The sequence below is a fragment of the Trachurus trachurus genome (assembly GCF_905171665.1).
Source record: "Trachurus trachurus genome assembly, chromosome: 5".
Classification (NCBI taxonomy): domain Eukaryota; kingdom Metazoa; phylum Chordata; class Actinopteri; order Carangiformes; family Carangidae; genus Trachurus; species Trachurus trachurus.
Genome location: NC_139896.1, coordinates 950,136 through 972,259, shown reverse-complemented (window position 1 = coordinate 972,259; position 22,124 = coordinate 950,136). Strand labels below are relative to the sequence as shown.

The 22,124-nt window shown below is 41.6% G+C and overlaps 1 protein-coding gene across 1 annotated transcript; it reads left to right on the top strand.

Moving 5' to 3' along the window:
• Nucleotides 1-1,044: 1,044 nt before the first annotated feature.
• Nucleotides 1,045-20,596, top strand: LOC310985577 (prostacyclin synthase-like; the record flags this gene model as incomplete). Its single annotated transcript, XM_083971192.1, has 10 exons — nt 1,045-1,112; nt 2,939-3,062; nt 5,010-5,185; nt 6,345-6,488; nt 7,938-8,065; nt 10,878-11,062; nt 13,251-13,410; nt 14,296-14,477; nt 19,058-19,209; nt 20,446-20,596. The coding sequence occupies 10 exons, from the start codon at nt 1,045-1,047 to the stop codon at nt 20,594-20,596; spliced, it is 1,470 nt and encodes a 489-aa protein (XP_083827318.1).
• Between the last annotated feature and the right edge of the window lie 1,528 nt (nt 20,597-22,124).

Sequence of the window (22,124 nt, the reverse complement as noted above, 5' to 3'; positions counted from 1 at the left end):
TCTATCATCTATCTATCTATCTATCTATCTATCATCTATCTATCTATCTATCTATCTATCTATCTATCTATCTATCTATCTATCTATCTATCTATCATCTATCTATCTATCTATCTATCTATCTATCTATCTATCTATCTATCATCTATCTATCTATCATCTATCTATCTATCTATCTATCTATCTATCTATCTATCTATCTATCTATCTATCTATCTATCTATCTATCTATCTATCTATCTATCATCTATCTATCTATCTATCTATCTATCTATCTATCTATCTATCATCTATCTATCTATCATCTATCTATCTATCTATCTATCTATCATCTATCTATCTATCTATCATCTATCTATCTATCTATCATCTATCTATCTATCTATCTATCTATCTATCTATCTATCTATCTATCTATCATCTATCTATCTATCATCTATCTATCTATCTATCTATCTATCATCTATCTATCTATCTATCATCTATCTATCTATCTATCTATCTATCATCTATCTATCTATCTATCATCTATCTATCTATCTATCATCTATCTATCTATCTATCTATCTATCTATCTATCTATCTATCGTAATCTATTACTCTAAACCGGGTTTTTCATAATGTTTTGTAAAAGGAAAGTTTGATTAGATAAATTATTCTTTATTTCAAACATATTTTTAAAAAGAGAAAAGAAAAGACATAAAGTAAGTGATGATGATACGTTACAGTTCCCGGTATTTAAATCTCCTCTGTTGATCTATTATTATTATTATTAGTTCTATTTACATTTTCTACATGTCAGAGTCAAGTTGAACTCTATTGTTTGTGTTGGAAGATCCGTCACGTTTCTATTGTTGCTGTTGTTGTGACGTAACGATGACGTGATGTCGGTGAGTTGATCGACGGCATGCTGTGAGGCTGCTGAGGGGGCGGTGGGGGCGGGGCCACGTGACGTCATGCGGCGCGGTGGGAATCCCTTAAAGGCGCAGTGCGGGAGGAGGAGACTCACAGTCAACACACAGAGAGACTCAGAGAGACAGAAACATGTTGTGGACCTTCATCCTGCTGGGTCAAGCCGCGCTGCTCTACTTCATCCTCACGCACCGCGCCAGGTCAGACACGCACACGCCCCCTATTACACTATTACACTATTACACTCTACACACTGGATATATAGAGTTTATATGTAGCTATATGTATATTATACTGTATAGAGTTTATATGTCTGTAGGTGTCTGTTGTTACTGAGACTCTATCACTGTGTCTGTAGCTGCTGGTTCTCTGTCGGTGGTTTTTCATTTCCATGATAAAACAGTAGTTACAGTAAATCACAGCATAGATAGCCCGTTTTTACAAACAGTTATATCCCTGGTCTCTTGCATATACCTTGACTTTTAATTCTACGTATGATGTTTATTTTTAATGTATGATTTGTCTTGCCCAGAATGGGAGGAGAGTTTTTTAAAGTGTAAGGACAATAAAGATCTTTTAAGTTTGTCTCAAAGGGCTTCACATTGCATCATAACAACAAGATAGATAGATGCTTTATTGATTCTGTAGCAAATTCATATTGTGCATAAAAACAGTGTAAAAGAAAAACAGCATTAAATCTTCATGAAAAGATAAAGAGAGATTCAGGTTTTTTTAATCTGTTTTATGTTGTGTTGTATAATTCTAATCCAGTGTTTTAATATTAATCTGCTAATTCTATATTTCTTTGACCATTTTACCTTCTATTGAACGTGGCTGTCAGGTGTCAGTCCACATGCATGGTGCAATAAGACCTAGAGCCTGGGGCAACTACAGGGGCAAGATGCAGTAATAATAATAATAGTTATTTCCTGCTGTACTGTGAGTTTAGTTGTAGTGTTGGTCTGTTAGTGTTCCCTGTTGAGTTTGTGTAATTTCCAAAGTTTATTTGGATGAATTGATTTGAGATAGCAGCCCATTAATATTCTAATAGATAGAGAACTAACAGCCAGTGCAGCTCCTCATCAATACACACTGTGTCATTACATAACTTAATAACAACGGTTTGTTCTGCTCTATAAATAATTATGAGGAATGTGGTCAAACTGCTGCACTGTAAAATAATCTGACAGTAAACGGCCCTTTGTTTCCCTCCAGCCACTCTAGTGTGTGTGTGTGTGTGTGTGTGTGTGTGTGTGTGTGTGTGTGTGTGTGTGTGTGTGTGTGTGTGTGGGATGTGGCTGGTGAATGGATCAGTGTTATTGTAGTAGAGTCACATGGTCACACAAATAGCTCATTTCTGGATATACAAGTGTTTTCAGTGGAAACGGTGGTTCTGCAAAAACTCAAAATCTTACCAAGAATATTTGTCTTATTTCTAGTCAAAACAAATCTCATTCTACTTAAAATAAGACTCATCACATTAAAAGCAGCTTGTTTTTAGACACTTTTTACTTCTTTCAAGCAGATTTTCACTTGAAATAAGTAGAAAAATCTGATAGTGGAGCAAGTTTTTCTTTCTTATTACAAACACAAAAAACTTGCTTTCACTGGCAGATTTTTCTACTTATTTCAAGTGAAAATTAGTTTGAAACAAGTGAAAATGATCTAAAAACAAGTTCATTTTTATGTGATGAGTCTTATTTTAAGTGGAAAGAGATTAGTTTGACTAGAAATGAGACATTTTGACAAGAAATAAGACAAATATTCTTGGAAAGATGTAGAGTTTTTGCAGTGTGTTGTTTTTGTTGGATCGACCTTGAATCTTTTGGATCAGTTCAGTTTTAACGGATAGAGAAAGAAAATGTATAATTTGAATGTTGTTTGTATGAATCTGTGTAGAGTTGTTTGAGCACCAGGTCTCTCTTGTAAAAGAGGTTTTTAAATCTCAACGTGTTTTTACCTGGTTGAATAGAGGAAATCATAACATAATAATGGTTTTCATGTTGTGTTTGTTGTGTGTCCTCAGGTCGAGGAGCGAGCCGCCTCTGGACAAAGGCCTCATCCCCTGGCTCGGTCATGCACTTGAATTTGGAAAAGACGCTTCTAAATTCCTGAAGCGGATGAAGCAGAAACACGGAAACATTTTCACAGTGAGTGAGAAAACAAAAAAAAACGACCGTGGTGAATAAATCTGGACCGAACAGAGTCAGGGCCGTTGAATTCTGGGCCCCCTTAAAGAATACTAAAGTGGGCCCCTCCCCCTAACTGTACCTTTTTTTTTTCTTAGACTATGTATGTATTATCATGTATTATTTAGCGTACTTTGTTTTGATGCTAATGCAGCATTACACTGCAAAAACTCAAGTATCTTACTAAGAATATTTGTCTTATTTCTAGTCAAAACAAATCTCATTCTACTTAAAATAAGACTCGTCACATAAAAAGCAGCTTGTTTTTAGACACTTTTTACTTCTTTCAAGCAGATTTTCACTTGGAATAAGTAGAAAAATCTGATAGTGGAGCAAGTTTTTCTTTCTTATTACAAACACAAAAAACTTGCTTTCACTGGCAGATTTTTCTACTTATTTCAAGTGAAGATTTGTTTGAAACAAGTGAAAATTATCTTTTAAAAAAGTTAATTTTTAGGTGATGAGTCTTATTTTAAGTGGAAAGAGATTAGTTTTGACTAGAAATGAGACATTTTGACAAGAAATAAGACAAATATTCTTGGAAAGATGTTGAGTTTTTACAGTGTACTATGAGTATTAGTCAGGGTCTTACGCAGAATAAATCAGTCATACAAAGATTAGACTACTGGGGTTTTTTATGGGCCCCACTGGGCGCTGGGCCCCTAGAGTTATCATCACCTTTCTCCCCTATACAACGGCCCTGAACAGAGTCACCCGGTCTGACCCGGTCTGACCCGGTCTGAGGACTTTTCCACTTCAGCCTTAAAGTTCAGTTTTCACAGATTAAAATCTGAGGAAGATGAAGAGATTGTATGAAAAGCTGAATGAATGAATGAATGAATGAACCCTGAGATAGTGAGATAGTGTGATGAGTCGGACAGGGTGTTATTGAATCCTCTCATGTTGCAGTTTGTTTGGTTGTTGTGAGTCATGTTTGTTCCCAACACCTGAGGAGAGTCCGATCCAGCGATCCGATAAGGTTCATGTAACGGCACGCTGGCGATCAAAGAGTCACGCAGCATCCAGCTCCAATCTGATAACAAACAAAGTTTCACATTTTTTGGGAAAGTCGATGTTCAAGCAGATTATGTAACTTAACATTCGTCCAGTGGTTGTTTCTGTTCTTCAGCAGCATTTCTTCAGAGTTTGTGTTCGGATCTCACTCAGTCAGACGGATGTTTGAGATTGAGATTTATTTATTTGACATTTGTGCACAAACCAAAGTCCAGGCACATAGGAATTATTCTGCAGGGCTCTCTTCTCTTAGAGTGTAGTGATGATACGTTAAAAGACACAGAAAGGATAAAAAAAAAAGTGCTTAAAACGCCATCCAAGAAAAGAAAAGTATTTAATGAAATAGAAGTAGATAAAAACATATAAAGAGATTTAAATTATGAGTAGGCTACTAACACGACACAAGTGTGAAAAATTGTGAATAAGGACCTAAACCTAAAAAAACATACACATTATAAACCTAATTGTCATTAGTCCGTCCTGGGTGATGATCCCTCCTCTGTTGCTCACCCTGAGCTTTCTCCTGGTTTTCCCTGTTAAAAGGGTTTTCCATGGAGTTTTTCCTCAGTGGATGTGAGGGTCTAAGGACAGAGGATGTTGTTATGATGGGATGTAAAGCCCTTTGAGACAAACTGGTGGTAAAAATGGGCTTTACAAATAAAATGGCCTTGCCTTGCCTTGTGAAAAGGAAAAGACATGAGTCAGAGTATATACAGTATAACAACATTTTCTCATGATATTGCAAAAGTATGGTGAGGTAGTGAGCGTTTATTGTCCATGTTACTCAGCGTTTTAAGTGTCATGAGTCACAAATTGCCCAAGTTGGGACAAATAAAATGAAATGACTTGATACTTGATGGTGTCATGATGCTCTGCTGGTTTCCTGTCCTTCAGGTCCGAGCCGCCGGCCGCTACGTGACGGTTCTGTTGGACCCTCACTCGTACGACGCGGCCGTCAACGACAGCGTGTGTCTGGACTTCTCGCGCTACGCTCAGGTGCTGATGGGACGGATCTTCGACCTGCAGCTGCCACATCACCAGCAGGACAAAGCCAAAGCCGTGATGAGGAAGTACGTCTCGACTACGTTTCTACTACTCAGCCAAACTACACAGATTCTGTTGGTCTCAGAGTTTCCACACTGCAAAAACTCTAAATCTTACCAAGAATATTGGTCTTATTTCTAGTCAAAATGTCATTTCTAGTCAAAACAAATCTCATTCCACTTAAAATAAGACTCATCACATAAAAAGCAGCTTGTTTTTAGACACTTTTTACTTCTTTCAAGCAGATTTTCACTTGAAATAAGTAGAAAAATCTGACAGTGGAGCAAGTTTTTCTTTCTTATTACAAACACAAAAAACTTACTTTCACTGGCAGATTTTTCTACTTATTTCAAGTGAAAATTAGTTTGAAACAAATGAAAATTATTTCAAAACAAGGTCATTTTTAGGGGATGAGTCTTATTTTAAGTGAAAAGAGTTAAGACAAATATTCTTGGAAAGATTTTGAGTTTTTGCAGTGCAGTTGTGTAGTTGTGTTTGGTTTTCTGGTTAGGGCAAGACATTTAAACGCCAGACTGGATATGTGTTGTAGATATCTGTAATTAAGTTTTGCCTCTTGTCAAAAAGAACATTTCAGATATCTGCAACTACATTCTTCCTATCCACAATTGTCATTTCAGATCCACAACTACGTTCTTCCTATAGGACAAATTACGTCACTGTAACCATTCATGTGTATGGGGTTTGTCATCACAGATATCTACAGTTCAGCTGCAGATATCCACTATGTGAATTTCAGATATCTGTAACTGAATTACCATTAGTACTAATTCCAGTTTGAGATATCTACAATTTGATTCTGACTAGTCATAATTCCAGTTCTAGATATCTTTAATTCACCTCAATTAAAGATATCTACATGTCCCTTTTCAGATATCTGTAATTAAGTTTTGACTAGGAGAAATGACGTTGTTCTGGTCTTATGGAGACACTGTTGAGAGGAAGAGAAACCTCCATCTTTAGTTGTGTATAGTAGTGACAGAGTCGTGACACACTGTTTCCTTTAGGTTGCATCAGAGTTGTGAGTGTGCAGCAGCTTCTCCACGTTGTCGACTCGTGTGTCACCACCATGTTGAGCAACGCAGTCGACCCTGAGCTTTAATGAACTTCACCTTTGGCTTCCTGTGTCTCCTCTGACCCCCTCCTCCTCCTCCTCCTCCTCCTCAGGCACTTCATGGGAGCCAAGATGGCCGCCCTGAACGGCAGCGTGAGCCAACACCTGCGGGCGCTGCTGAAAGCCGAGCTGCCTCAGAACCAGAAAGACTGGAAAGAGACGGGACTGTTCGACTTCTGTTACAGCGTCTTGTTCAAGTATGAAAGAGCTCCCTCCCACACACACACACACACACACACACACACACACACACACACACACACACACACACACACACACACACTGCTTTGACATAGTGTGTGTGTGTGTGTCATTTGTGTGTGTGTGTGTGTGTTGATGTTAAACAGTTTACACACCGTCAGTCCTCATGTCCTGTTTGTAAACAGCAGCAGAAAAATTAGGTCGTGTTTCCGCTCAGAGTCACAGTGAAGATCAGTCTCACTCTTATGATCACTAGTGTCCGTCTCACTCTCGTGTTCACTAGTATCGGACAGACTCTAGTGAACGTGAGAGTGAGACAGGTGCTAGTGAACACTAGAGTGAGACCGACACTAGTGAACACGAGAGTGAGACGGACACCAGTGAACGTGAGAGTGAGACAGACACCAGTGAACGTGAGAGTGAGACAGACACCAGTGAACGTGAGAGTGAGACACTCACTCTCGTGTTCACTAGTGTCGGTCTCACTCTTGTGTTCACTAGTGTCTGTCTCACTCTCGTATTTACTAGTGTCTGTCTCACTCTCGTATTTACTAGTGTCTGTCTCACTCTTGTTTTCACTAATCTCACTCTTGTGTTCACTAGTGTCCATCTCACTCTCGTGTTCACTAGTGTCTGTCTCACTCTCTTGTTCACTAGTGTCCATCTCACATTCACTAGTGTCTGTCTCACTCTCGTGTTCACTAGAGTCTGTCAGATACTAGTGAACACAAGAGTGAGACCGACATTAGTGAACCAGGAGTGAGACCGACATGAACACAAGAGTGAGACAGACACTAGTGAACGCGAGAGTGAGACTGAAGCTAGTGAACACGAGAGTGAGACTGAAGCTAGTGAACACGAGAGTGAGACTGAAGCTAGTGAACACGAGAGTGACCGTCTCACTCTCACGTTCACTAGTGTCTGTCTCACTCTCGTGTTCACTAGTGTCTGTCTCACTCTCGTGTTCACTAGTGTCTGTCTCACTCTCGTGTTCACTAGTGTCTGTCTCACTCTCGTGTTCACTAGTGTCTGTCTCACTCTCGTGTTCACTAGTGTCTGTCTCACTCTCGCGTTCACTAGTATCGGTGTGAACGTGAGAGTGAGAAGACGCTAGTGAACATGAGTGAGACCGACACTAGTGAACATGAGAGTGAGTCCGATTGGTAGTCTCACTCGTTGTCATAGTTGCACTATGACCTGATGCCTCGTGTTGTTTCTCCCAGTGGAAAAACCCCAGTAGAGAGGGAGGACGTGTGTTTGTGTTTTCAAATGGAAAAGTGAGTGGGCTGTTGCTGCTATCGCTCCATCAAGACACAACTGTCACATTCCCTAACTCTGTGTGTGTGTGTGTGTGTGTGTGTGTGTGTGTGTGTGTGTGTGTGTGTGTGTGTGTGTGTGTGTGTGTGTGTGTGTGTGTGTGTGTCTGTGTGTGTGTGTGTGTGCAGGGCGGGGTACCTCACTCTGTTCGGAGCAGAGCAGAACAACAACGGCTCAGATCCGTCGAGCGTTTACGACGAGTACAAGAAGTTCGACGGACTCTTGGCCAAGATGGCGAGAGGAACTCTGAAGTCAGGTACAGGACCGGAAAACACCTGAGCTCCTTCACTGCAAAAACTCAAAATCTAAACAAGAATATTTGTCTTATTTCTAGTCAAAATGTCTCATTTCTAGTCAAAACTAATCTCTTTCCACTTTAAATAAGATTCACCACCTAAAGATGAACTTGTTTTTAGATCATTTTCACTTCTTTCAAACTAATTTTCACTTGAAATAAGTAGAAAAATCTGCCAGTGAAAGCAAGTTTTTTTGTGCTTGTAATAAGAAAGAAAAACTTGCTCCACTATCAGATTTTTCTACTTATTTCAAGTGAAAATCTGCTTGAAAGAAGTAAAAATGATCTAAAAACAAGTTCATCTTTAGGTGGTGAATCTTATAGGCTATTTTAAGTATAATGAGATTTGTTTTGACTAGAAATTAAAATTTGACTAGAAATAAGACAAATATACTTGGTAAGATGTTTGAGTTTTTGCAGTGTTCAGCACCTCCTCTTCCTCCTCCTCTTCCTCCTCCTCACTGTTTACATTCGTCACTGTCCCACTTCTCCTCCTGTGACATCATCGCCTCCTCTTTTCCTTTAGGGTTTGTTTTGTGGTTGCCGCGGCGACTCTCTCTGTCTCTCTCTGACTCAGTTGCTTACATAGCGTCTAGAAGTGTGTTTGTGTTTGAGAGGAACTACGTTTAACCGCTGTGGATCATCACAGACTTAACATGATCTAACCACCCCGTCACCACACACACACACACACACACACACACACACACACATACACCTGACGATGGCCTCACCTGTGTGTGTGTGTGTCGTACCGTGACATTATTTATTTTCACTGCATGCTTCTACAAGTTGAACCTGATGCACCTGAAGCATTGTTACTCCTTCTCTATCTCCTCTATCTATCTATCCATCTCTCTCTATCTACAGTATGTCACTCTCTCTCCTACGCACCACATGTGTTTACATTCTTCTGTCGTGTCGCTCACTTCCTGTGCCTCTCTGTCTCTTTACTTTACTTTACTTTATTTGTTTATTTAAATGGGACAGTGCACATTAAAGCAGAAGTAAGCGATCCGGTGGTTTTGGCTAATGCTGCGTTCCAGGCAGGCTTTTGAAACCGTAAATTACAGCTTCAAGTCACGACTTACGACTTTGTAGCGTTCCAGGCAACCCACTCGTGTTTCTCCGACCTGTTTTACCTGTGAAAGTCACTATAACGGCCACTCGTAACTTCTGACCCGTGAACTCGTACCAGATCGAACTGGTACCACTTCACAGGTCGGAAAAACACGAGTTACGGGTTTCCTTGAACGCACCATAACAGTCCTCGTCCCTACATCACCACATTCACGGCGTTCCTTGGCTGCACACACAGCCCTGCATGCCGTTCTCTCTCCTCATTGGATAAAAACTGTAGGATACGATAAATGTTTTCTCCTGGGCTCAGAGCAGAGCAGAGTGACTGACAGACCCGTGTTTCAGACCAAACACTCTATAGAAGTGATTGCTGTCGGAAGATACAACTATTTAAGACTTATATTAACACAAAAATATCACTTACTTCTGCTTTAATGAACATAAAAACATGTAGGCTAAATGTGCCGGATTATCGCAGCAATGCTCATTTCCTATAGCATAAAAAACAGTAGTGACAATACACATAATAATAGAGACGACATAATAATGCAGACAACAAAAAGACAATAAGACGACTATTTAAGCAATATATCACTCCAGGTGGTCTATGCTCATTCTACCACTCTAAGAGGCGTTGTTCCCCCTTAGAGTGGTAGAATGAGCATAGACCACGGACTGGAGGGATATATTGCTTTTATAAAACAGTTACCAATAATGACAATATGAAAGAGGGATACACAATCAATTTCATGTAGTTTTATTCAACCAGAAATACATATTATTCAATAAAACAGCCTCACTGTGAAAAACTAGTCCCACCTCTCCAGACGTTAGCTCCAAGTAGCTCTGCATCTCCTCTTTTCCTCCGCTTTTTTTCAGGTGAAAGTCACTGAATTCAACTACTTTAGTCCATTTTTAACATCCTAAAAACATCAGCTGTCTTTTGCTACGGACTGCAACAGTCTGTCTGTGATAAGGCTTTAGAATAGTAGCCGTGGTATATGCTCATTATACCACGGCTAACAACCAATCAGATCGCCGGATTTCACCTTTCTGTTTTATAAAACGAAATAAAACATATTGACATTTTGACAAACACTTCCATCTCTGTCATCTCATCTCTATCTCCACTATCTCCTCTCTATCATCTCTATCTCTCTATCTATCACTCTCTCTCCTACGCACCACTTGTGTTTACATTCTTCTGTCGTGTCGCCTACTTCCTGTGCCTCTCTGCATCTCATCTCATCTGCTTTGCTGATGATGTTCAGATATACAGTAGCCTACATGCCCGTAAAAATGAAAAGCAAAGGTGCATTGCAACCTCTGCTTGACTGTCTGAATGAAGTTAAGTTGTGGCTGTCATCAAACTTTTTTAAATTAAATGAGAGCAAGACAGAATTTATATTGTTTGGCTCCCCGCTGTAATTGGGCGATGAATGAACTCATCCTCGGGCCAATCTCCTCAAATACACTCAACTCTGTGAAAAGTTTGGGAGTGCACCTCGATCTGTGGTCAGCTCAAGCTTCTTCAAATTGAGATTAATAAGCAAAATAAAAGCCGGGTGACTTAGAGAAAGTGGAGCATGCCTTTATTACCAACCGGCCGACCTCTAACTGGGACTGGGAGTTTGTTCCAGGTTTGTAGATCGATTTATAGATGAAACATTTTTGCTGTGTGTGTGTGTGACAGGTGAGAGGAAGACGGCCCGCGGCGTGCAGCAGAGACTGTGGTCTCTCCTGTCTTCAGCCGGTCTGACCCCCCAGGACCCGGGCTCCAGTCTGTGGCTGCAGGACTACAGGCGTCTGCTGGAGGAGGAGGGGGCCGACCAGGACACACAGACCAGAGCCGTGCTCATGCAGCTGTGGGCCACACAGGTCAGTTCACCTCAGACTCAGACCACCAACCCACTGACTGACTGACTGTTCTGCTGGTACAGAAGCATGTAGAAGTTTGACCCTTGATGAACTGTTCACATTAACAGACATTTAGACCAAGTGGAAGATGAAATGATCTCCAGAAGACATAAAGTTACAGATGACACATTCACTTTACATTTTAAACTATATATATACAGTATTATTTTCATCTTGTCCATGTTCAAACAGCCAGAAAAGGAAAAGGTCCCTCAGCAAAGGTCTGCCCCCCCCTGCATAGTTAGTAGCCAGTGTGTAAATAGTAGGACTGGGTATCACTACTGAATTTAATTGATTTGATTCCCATTCACAAGGTCCCGATTCAATTTGATATTGATTCATTTAAAGGTTTAATACCAACTTACTTGGTTATGAAAGAGTTTTTTTTACAAAGCTAATGTTGCAAATTGTCCAAAGATGGAAATATCTAACTTAGAAACTAAAAATATTCATTAATGAACATTAATAAACATTAATGCACATTTATTTAACATGACCAACTCCAGAAGTAAACAGTGCAACAGAGCAGTGGCGTAGCTACATTAAAAGATCGATCCAAGGATTTTATGAATCGATTTCAGATCTTTCAAATGAAGGTCAATGTGAATCAAATATCGTTTTTTTAAACCCAGTCCTATAGTAAATAGTAAATCTCTTATCTGATTCCTTGGTCAAAGTTCTGTTGCTGCTGCTGCTTTGTTTCCCTTTTTCACTCTGAAACTGTAGAAAACTACAATAACACACTGATATTGGTGAAAATATAGAAAAAGAGTGTTTCATGTTTAACTTTATGTCTTTTGGAGATCATTTCATCTTCCACTTGATGAACTGTTAAACACATTAACAGACATTCGGACCAGAACAAACTGCCGGTGGTGCAGTTGTGTGGTTTGACACATGGGGGCGCTGTCGACCTGCAGGAGACTGAGCATCAGGACCTCAGACAAGTTTTAATCAAGTTCACATCTTTAAATCTGTCTCTGTCTCTGGAGCTGGTGGTGTTAACGTGGTGTCTGTCTGACACACACACACACACACACACACACACACACACACACACACACACACACACACACACACACACACACACACACACACACACACACACACTGGTTGTGTTGCATCAGAGGAGTGGACTTCCTGTAGCTCCTCGTCACTTCACTTCCAGTTTTTAATCCTTCACTTCAGTCCAGAGAGAAGAACTCATGTCAGAGCTGTTGTTGTTGTGTGTCTGTTTGTGTTCAGTCGTCATTAAAGGGATAGTTCACCCAAAATTGAAGTTTCATACTCATTATCCCCCTCATGTTGACTAAGGGCTGGGAGAAGTTTCAGAGTCCTCCGTGGCTTCTCTGAGTTACAGGGGGTCTCGGCGTAGCAGTGCATGTCCATATAACGGTTGCAAATGGATACCAACTGTCTTCGTAACAAAAAGACACACCAAAAAACATCCAAATACCTCCATGCTGCTCGTATGTAATGTCCCTCTGGTATTGAAGCCCCGACATGAGAAATTGTCCTGAAAAGATATAAATAAGTCTATATTTCAAGCTTGTTTTGTAGCGGAAGCTCCCAGTGTCTCAGTTCACTGCTTTGCATCGGCTACACAAGCTTAAAACATAGACTTATTTAATTATATTTCGGAACAGTTTCTCATGTCGGGGCTTCAATACAAGAGGGACATTACAGACGAGCAGCATGGAGGTATTTGGATGTTTTTTGGTGTGTCTTTTTGGACGAAGAAAAGTGAACTCCGTTCTCAACCGTTATATGGACATGCACTGCTACGCCGAGACCCCCTGTAACTCAGAGAAGCCACGGAGGACTCTGAAACTTCTCCCAGCCCTTAGTCAACATGAGGGGGGGGAGATAATGAGGGACATTTCAATTTTGAGTGAACTATCCCTTTAAACATTCTCTTTTAATTGAGCTGAGCTTTAATTACACTCTGTGCTTTGCTTTGTGTGACTTCAGCAAACACCAGACACCAGAGCTCTGTTTTTATTTGCTGTCAGTAAATAAGCACCTGCAGCCTGCTCACTGTGTGTGTGTGTGTGTGTGTGTGTGTGTGTGTGTGTGTGTGTGTGTGTGTGTGTGTGTGTGTGTGTGTGTGTGTGTGTGTGTGTGTGTGTGTGTGTGTGTGTGTTTCCAGGGCAACGTGGGTCCCGCTGCCTTCTGGCTCCTCGGCTTCTTGCTGACGAACCCTGAAGCTCTGACGGCCGTGAAGACGGAGTTCAGCCAGATCTCCTCCCAGACCGACGACGACGACGACGACGCGCTCTCCGACAGACTGAGCAGCACGCCGGTGTTCGGTGAGGCTCTGTGTGTGTGTGTGTGTGTGTGTGTGTGTGTGTGTGTGTGTGTGTGTGTGTGTATGTGTGTATGTGTGTTAAAGCTGAATCAAACCTGTAATAATGAACAGCATTAGTGTCGTTATTCAGTTTATAAAGACATAATAAGATCATTTCCTTTTAAACTCTTTTTGCATCCCTAGGTTATTCATTTAAAGGGATAGTTCAACATTTAGTCAAATTGGCCCATCACCATAATCCCTATAGTCATAGCAGTAGGTTCGTTACCTTTAATTGTCGGTGCAAGCTGTTTTTAGAACGGCGGAGCAGAGCCGTGAGCTGCTCAGAGCTACGCTACGGAGGCTCATTATGGGATTTCTTGGTTTCCCTCATCAAACTCATCAAATACACAATCCAACAACTCCACAACGCTCTGGTGGACAAGTTGTGAGCTGCACATTCACCACGCTATGAGATAATAACACAACGTTACCACACAGAGTTGTTTTAGAGGGAAATTCATGCAAAACCACTGATGTGCGTTGCCTTCAGGGACAGTTTTTCATCATCAGTCTCTGTATTTCCCTCTAAAACAACTCTGTGTGGTAACGTTGTGTTATTATCTCATAGTGTGGTGAATGTGCAGCTCACAACTTGTCCACCAGAGCGCTGTGGAGTTGTTGGATTGTGTATTTGATGAGTTTGATGAGGAAAACCAAGAAATCCCATGAGCCTCTGTAGCGTAGCTCTGATGAACAGAACAGGAAGTAGTTGAGGACGGCGTTGTGTCTCTAACGGCGTTGTGTCTCGTTGTGTCTCTACAGACAGCGCCCTAGAGGAGGCGTTTTGTATCTAACGTTGTGTTGTTGTGTCTCTAACAGCGTTGTGTTGTTGTATCTCTGACAGACAGCGCCCTAGAGGAGGCGTTGAGGCTGACGGCCGCTCCGTTCATCACCAGAGAAGTGGTGAAGGAGAAGACGCTGCACATGGCCGACGGACACGAGTTCCTGCTGAGGAAAGGAGACCGGCTGGTCCTGTTCCCCTTCATCAGCCCCCAGACCGACCCCGAGGTCCACCCAGAGCCTCAGGTGGGTCCAAGACCGAGTCCAGACCACCAGCCTGACACCAGACAAAGACTGAGTCCAGACTGAGACCAAGAGTAGACCAAGACCAAGACTTTGAGGGGTTGAGACCAAGACCAAGACAAGAGTAGACCAAGACAAGAGTAGACCAAGACCAAGACCAAGACCAAGACTTTGAGGGGTTGAGACCAAGACCAAGACAAGAGTAGACCAAGACAAGAGTAGACCAAGACCAAGACCAAGACCAAGACCAAGACCAAGACCAAGAGTAGACCAAGACCAAGACTAAGACAAGAGTAGACCAAGACCAGACCAAGACCAAGACTAAGACAAGAGTAGACCAAGACCAAGACTAAGACAAGAGTAGACCAAGACCAAGAGTAGACCAAGACCAAGACTAAGACAAGAGTAGACCAAGACCAAGACAAGAGTAGACCAAGACCAAGACCAAGACTAAGACAAGAGTAGACCAAGACCAAGACCAAGACTAAGACAAGAGTAGACCAAGACCAAGAGTAGACCAAGACAAGACTAAGACAAGAGTAGACCGAGACCAAGACAAGAGTAGACCAAGACCAAGACAAGACCAAGACCAAGACTAAGACAAGAGTAGACCAAGACCAAGAGTAGACCAATACCAAGACAAGAGTAGACCAAGACCAAGACAAGACCAAGACCAAGACTAAGACAAGAGTAGACCAAGACCAAGACAAGAGTAGACCAAGACCAAGACCAAGACTAAGACAAGAGTAGACCAAGACCAAGACAAGAGTAGACCAAGACCAAGACAAGACCAAGACCAAGACTAAGACAAGAGTAGACCAAGGACCAAGACTAAGACAAGAGTAGACCAAGACTAAGACAAGAGTAGACCAAGACCAAGACAAGAGTAGACCAAGACCAAGACCAAGACTAAGACAAGAGTAGACCAAGACCAAGACTAAGACAAGAGTAGACCAAAACCAAGACTAAGACAAGAGTAGACCAAGACCAAGACCAAGACAAGAGTAGACCAAGACCAAGACCAAGACAAGAGTAGACCAAGACAAGAGTAGACCAAGACCAAGACTAAGACAAGAGTAGACCAAGACCAAGACCAAGACAAGAGTAGACCAAGACCAAGACCAAGACAAGAGTAGACCAAGACCAAGACCAAGACAAGAGTAGACCAAGACCAAGACAAGAGTAGACCAAGACCAAGACCAAGACAAGAGTAGACCAAGACCAAGACAAGAGTAGACCAAGACCAAGACCAAGACTAAGACAAGAGTAGACCAAGACAAGAGTAGACCAAGACCAAGACCAAGAGTAGACCAAGACCAAGACCAAGACCAAGACCAAGACCAAGACCAAGACCAAGACAAGAGTAGACCAAGACCAAGACAAGAGTAGACCAAGACCAAGACCAAGACCAAGACAAGAGTAGACCAAGACCAAGACAAGAGTAGACCAAGACCAAGACAAGAGTAGACCAAGACCAAGACAAGAGTAGAACGAGACAAGAGTAGACCAAGACCAAGACAAGAGTAGACCAAGACCAAGACTAAGACAAGATTAGACCAAGACCAAGACAAGAGTAGACCAAGACCAAGACAAGAGTAGACCAAGACCAAGACTAAGACAAGAGTAGACCAAGACCAAGACTAAGACAAGAGTAGACCAAGACCAAGACAAGAGTAGACCAAGACCAAGACAAGACCAGAGTAGACCAAGACCAAGACAAGAGTAGACCAAGACCAAGACCAAGACTAAGACAAGAGTAGACCAAGACCAAGACTAAGACAAGAGTAGACCAAAACAAGACTAAGACAAGAGTAGACCAAGACCAAGACAAGAGTAGACCAAGACCAAGACCAAGACCAAGACAAGAGTAGACCAAGACCAAGACCAAGACTAAGACAAGAGTAGACCAAGACCAAGACTAAGACAAGAGTAGACCAAGACCAAGACAGACAAGAGTAGACCAAGACCAAGACCAAGACTAAGACAAGAGTAGACCAAGACCAAGACTAAGACAAGAGTAGACCAAGACCAAGACAAGACCAAGAGTAGACCAAGACCAAGACAAGAGTAGACCAAGACCAAGACCAAGACAAAGACAAAGAGACCAAGACCAAGACTAAGACAAGAGTAGACCAAGACCAAGACCAAGACTAAGACAAGAGTAGACCAAGACCAAGACCAAGACCAAGAGCAGACCAAGACAAGAGTAGACCAAGACCAATTCAAGAGTAGACCAAGACCAATTCAAGAGTAGACCAAGACCAAGACAAGAGTAGACCAAGACCAAGACCAAGACAAGAGTAGACCAAGACCAAGACCAAGACTAAGACAAGAGTAGACCAAGACCAAGACCAAGACCAAGACAAGAGTAGACCAAGACAAGACCAAGACCAAGAGCAGACCAAGACCAAGAGTAGACCAAGACCAATTCAAGAGTAGACCAAGACCAAGACCAAGACTAAGACAAGAGTAGACCAAGACCAAGACCAAGACAAGAGCAGACCAAGACAAGAGTAGACCAAGACCAAGTCAAGAGTAGACCAAGACCAAGACCAAGACCAAGACTAAGACAAGAGTAGACCAAGACCAAGACAAGAGTAGACCAAGACCAAGACCAAGACCAAGACCAAGACTAAGACAAGAGTAGACCAAGACCAAGACAAGAGTAGACCAAGACCAAGACCAAGACAAGAGTAGACCAAAACTAAGACAAGAGTAGACCAAGACAAGAGCAGACCAAGACCAAGACCAAGACCAAGACTAAGACAAGAGTAGACCAAGACCAAGACAAGAGTAGACCTAGACCAAGACCAAGACCAAGACCAAGACCAAGACCAAGACTAAGACAAGAGTAGACCAAGACCAAGACAAGAGTAGACCAAGACCAAGACCAAGACCAAGACCAAGACCAAGACCAAGACCAAGACCAAGACCAAGACAAGAGTAGACCAAGGCCAAGGCCAAGACAAGAGTAGACCAAGACCAAGACCAAGATAAGAGTAGACCAAGACCAAGACAAGAGTAGACCAAGACCAAGACCAAGACAAGAGTAGACCAAGACCAAGAAAAGAGTAGAACAAGACAAGAGTAGAACGAGACAAGAGTAGACCAAGACAAGAGTAGACCAAGACCAAGACAAGAGTAGAACGAGACAAGAGTAGACCGAGACAAGAGTAGACCAAGACCAAGACAAGAGTAGACCAAGACCAAGACCAAGACAAGAGTAGACCAAGACCAAGACAAGAGTAGACCAAGACAAGACCAAGAGTAGACCAAGACCAAGACAAGAGTAGACCAAGACCAAGACAAGAGTAGACCAAGACCAAGACAAGAGTAGACCAAGACCAAGACCAAGACAAGAGTAGACCAAAACCAAGACAAGAGTAGACCAAGACCAAGACCAAGAGTAGACCAAGACCAAGACAAGAGAAGACCAAGACCAAGACAAGAGTAGACCAAGACCAAGACAAGAGTAGACCAAGACCAAGACAAGAGTAGAACGAGACAAGAGTAGACCAAGACAAGAGTAGACCAAGACCAAGACAAGAGTAGACCAAGACCAACCAAGACCAAGACAAGAGTAGACCAAGACCAAGACAAGAGTAGACCAAGACAAGAGTAGACCAAGACCAAGACAAGAGTAGACCAAGACCAAGACAAGAGTAGACCAAGACCAAGACAAGAGTAGACCAAGACCAAGACAAGAGTAGACCAAGACAAGACAAGAGTAGACCAAGACCAAGACAAGAGTAGACCAAGACAAGAGTAGACCAAGACCAAGACAAGAGTAGACCAAGACCAAGACAAGAGTAGACCAACTCCAAGACAAGAGTAGACCAAGACAAGAGTAGACCAAGACCAAGACCAAGAGTAGACCAAGACCAAGACCAAGAGTAGACCAAGACCAAGACAAGAGTAGACCAAGACAAGAGTAGACCAAGACTAAGACCAAGAGTAGACCAAGACAAGAGTAGACCAAGACCAAGACAAGAGTAGACCAAGACCAAGACAAGAGTAGACCAAGACAAGAGTAGACCAAGACCAAGACAAGAGTAGACCAAGACCAAGACCAAGAGTAGACCAAGACCAAGACCAAGACCAAGACCAAGACAAGAGTAGACCAAGACCAAGACCGAGACCAAACCAATGAGAGACCATTTCCAAGTCCATCACTGTCTCCAGTCCCAGTCCTCATAATAATAACCACGTGTCTTGATATTTACATTATTCCTCCTCAGCTACAGAGAAAAAAGATGATTTGATGTCAAATCTAAACCGTATTTAATGTAAACAAAGTTTGTATCAAACAGAAGAACATAACCCCCCCCCAACAGCAACAGCAGTAATTGTCTTAGTGGACTACGGTAGTCGAGTCAGACTTAAGTGCAATTAGCATCAGTAGTTGTTTGTATCAGGTGGAATCACCGCCCACAGATCTGACCCTGGATCAGCAGAGAGACGACGGAGGATTAACACGGAGCAGAGGCTCAGCTAATGGGCGTGGGAACACACACACACACATGGACACACACACACACACAGCCAACAGTGTTAAAGACAAAGGTGTGTTGTTTCCTCCACAGAAGTACAAGTACGACCGCTTCCTGAACGAGGACGGCTCGGTGAAGACGGACTTCTACAAAGCGGGACGCCGCCTCAAGTACTACACCATGCCGTGGGGCGCCGGCACCAACGGCTGCGTGGGGAAAACCTTCGCCATCAGCACCATCCGACAGTGAGTCCTGCAGCCCCCACCTCGCTGCTCTCTGTCACAATCACAATAGACTTTATAGTTATTGTAACAAGGTACAATGACATTATGGGGTGCTCTGCCCACACTGCAATAGAAACGTACATAATATTAAATAGTCAAAGTCAAGTCAAAATCTTTATTTGCCATTTGTGCACACACACATAGGAATTTTTGTACGGTTGTTCCAGGTCAGGTGGAAAAACAAAAAAGAACACACAAGGACGTACAAGACACAACGAAAAACACTTTAAAAAGGCTCAAGCCTGGGATTAAGAAAAGGACAAGGACATAACATTTCTAAAAAAGGCCAGAGATCTATGTCTATAAGTAAATAAATTAAGAATAAATAGATAAATAAATAACACAATAACACGTACACAATATAAATAGACACAATTGTGCCGAGTCTGGAGGTGATTTAATTCAGTGGTTCTGCAACTTTCTTACATCAAGGACCCTAAATTGACACAATTTAGACCACTGACCCCATTTGGACAAAATTTCTCCAAACAAAAAAAAGTTTTGTAGAAAAAGTGGTAAAATTTTGAGAACCAGGTTTATTGAGCTGCAGTGCCACCTGGAGGACGTCAGTGGTGGTGGCTGGTGTGAAGGTCTGGTGTTTATTTATTTATTTATTTTTTTAATTCATATGCACAATGATAAAACAAGAATTTTATTCAATAATAGAAAAAGAAATAAAAGTGCAGGAGAGGAAAAGAAGCCCAAAGGGCTTAAATAAAATCCTCCCCCTCAATACAAAATCACTAAAACAAATCAACCAATAGAAAAAGAAAAAGAAAAGAAAAGCAAAAAAAGCAAAAAAGGGAAAGAAACAAAGAAAAAACACAATAAACAAACAAACAGAAAATATCCATAAAATTACAAATTAATTTCAATTATACTAGACATAGAGTATTCTTTTCTCCTGGATAGAAGATACCTCACCAAACTAGTCCTAAACATTTTGTAGGATGATACAAGCTTAAGAGACCTATCTAAAGACTTCCAGAGTTGGGGGCCATGAAATGTGATAAAAGATTTATGACTGGAGGTACGACAAAGAGGTAAATGAAAGTTCTTCAGACCTCTCACTGAATAAGAGTGAATATCTGATGATAACAGGATCTGGTCCTGGTTTAGAGAGTTCATCCAGTGCTTTTTTCCCTCTGGGGGGGTTAATAAACTAATTAACATTGGTCTGTTGTTGTTCCTCCTCAGGTTTGTGTACCTGCTGCTGACGACCTTTGACCTGCAGCTGTGTGACCGCGAGGCGCCGCTGCCCCCGGTGGACGCCGGCCGCTACGGCTTCGGGATGCTGCAGCCGCAGACAGAGCTGCAGGTCCGCTTCAGACGGACGAAGACACACTAAAGACTAGAGACTCTGGAGACACACAACGTCTTCATCATGTACATTTCAACACACAACACACACTGGTGTCAATATCCTCTTTGTACTTTTATATTATTATATATTATTATATTATATATTTATGTTATTTATCAATAAATGTAGATTGTTGTAAACTGTGTTTTCAGTGTTTGATTTCAGTCACACACACACACACACACACACACACTGCAAAAATTCATTTTTACTTCTTTCAAGCAGATTTTCACTTGAAATAAGTAGAAAAATCTGATAGTGGAGCAAGTTTTTCTTTCTTATTACAAACACAAAAACAGATTTTTCTACTTATTTCAAGTGAAAATTAGTTTGAAACAAGTGAAAATTATCTAAAAACAAGTTCATTTTTAGGTGATGAGTCTTATTTTAAGTGTAAAGAGATTAGTTTTGACTAGAAATGAGACATTTTGACAAGAAATAAGACAAATATTCTTGGAAAGATTTTGAGTTTTTGCAGTGCACACACACACAGCCTGAGTGTTAATGAGGGACGGTCTGTACTGTAAACACAGGCAGCAGCACACACACATCTGTCACACACACACACACACACACACACACACACACACACACACACACACACACACACACACACACACACACACACACACACACACACACACACACACACACACACACACACACACACACACACACACACACACACACACACACACACACAGCCTGTTTGCACAGTGAAGCTGAATGGAAAGTTTAGATTTGTGTGTTCAGCTGCTTCAGACTCAGGCTCCAGTTTAATGAGCAGATTAATGAATCTGAGTGGAACCAGGACCGAACCAAAGGTTGTAGGATACAAGGAAAGTTTTCTCCTGGGCTCAGAGCAGAGCAGAGTGACTGACAGACCCGTGTTTCAGACCAAACACTCTATGTAAGTGATTGCTGTCGGAAGATATAACTATTTAAGACTTATATTAACACAAACATTCACCTTACTTCTGCTTTAAAATAAGACTCATCACATTAAAAGCAGTTTGATTTTAGACACTTTTTACTTCTTTCAAGCAGATTTTCACTTGAAATAAGTAGAAAAATCTGATAGTGGAGCAAGTTTTTCTTTCTTATTACAAACACAAAAAAACTTCCTTTCTGGCAGATTTTTCTACTTATTTATTTTAAAAACAAGTAAATTTGTATAGGTTTTTTTAGTCTTGTTGTAAGTGGAAAGAGGTTAGTATTGACTAGAAATGAGACATTTTGACAAGAAATAAGACAAATATTCTTGGTTAGATGTAGAGTTTTTGCAGTGTATTGATCCGTATTGATCCGTATATGTTCTGCTATACTCTCCGTCCGGACTGTGCTGCAGCAGCGGCTCCAGGTCCTTAAGGGTTAAACTCTCCGCTGGAGCCGCGTCACACACACACACACACACACACACACACACACACACACACACACACACACACACACACACACACACACACACACACACACACACACACACACACACACACACACACACACACACAGA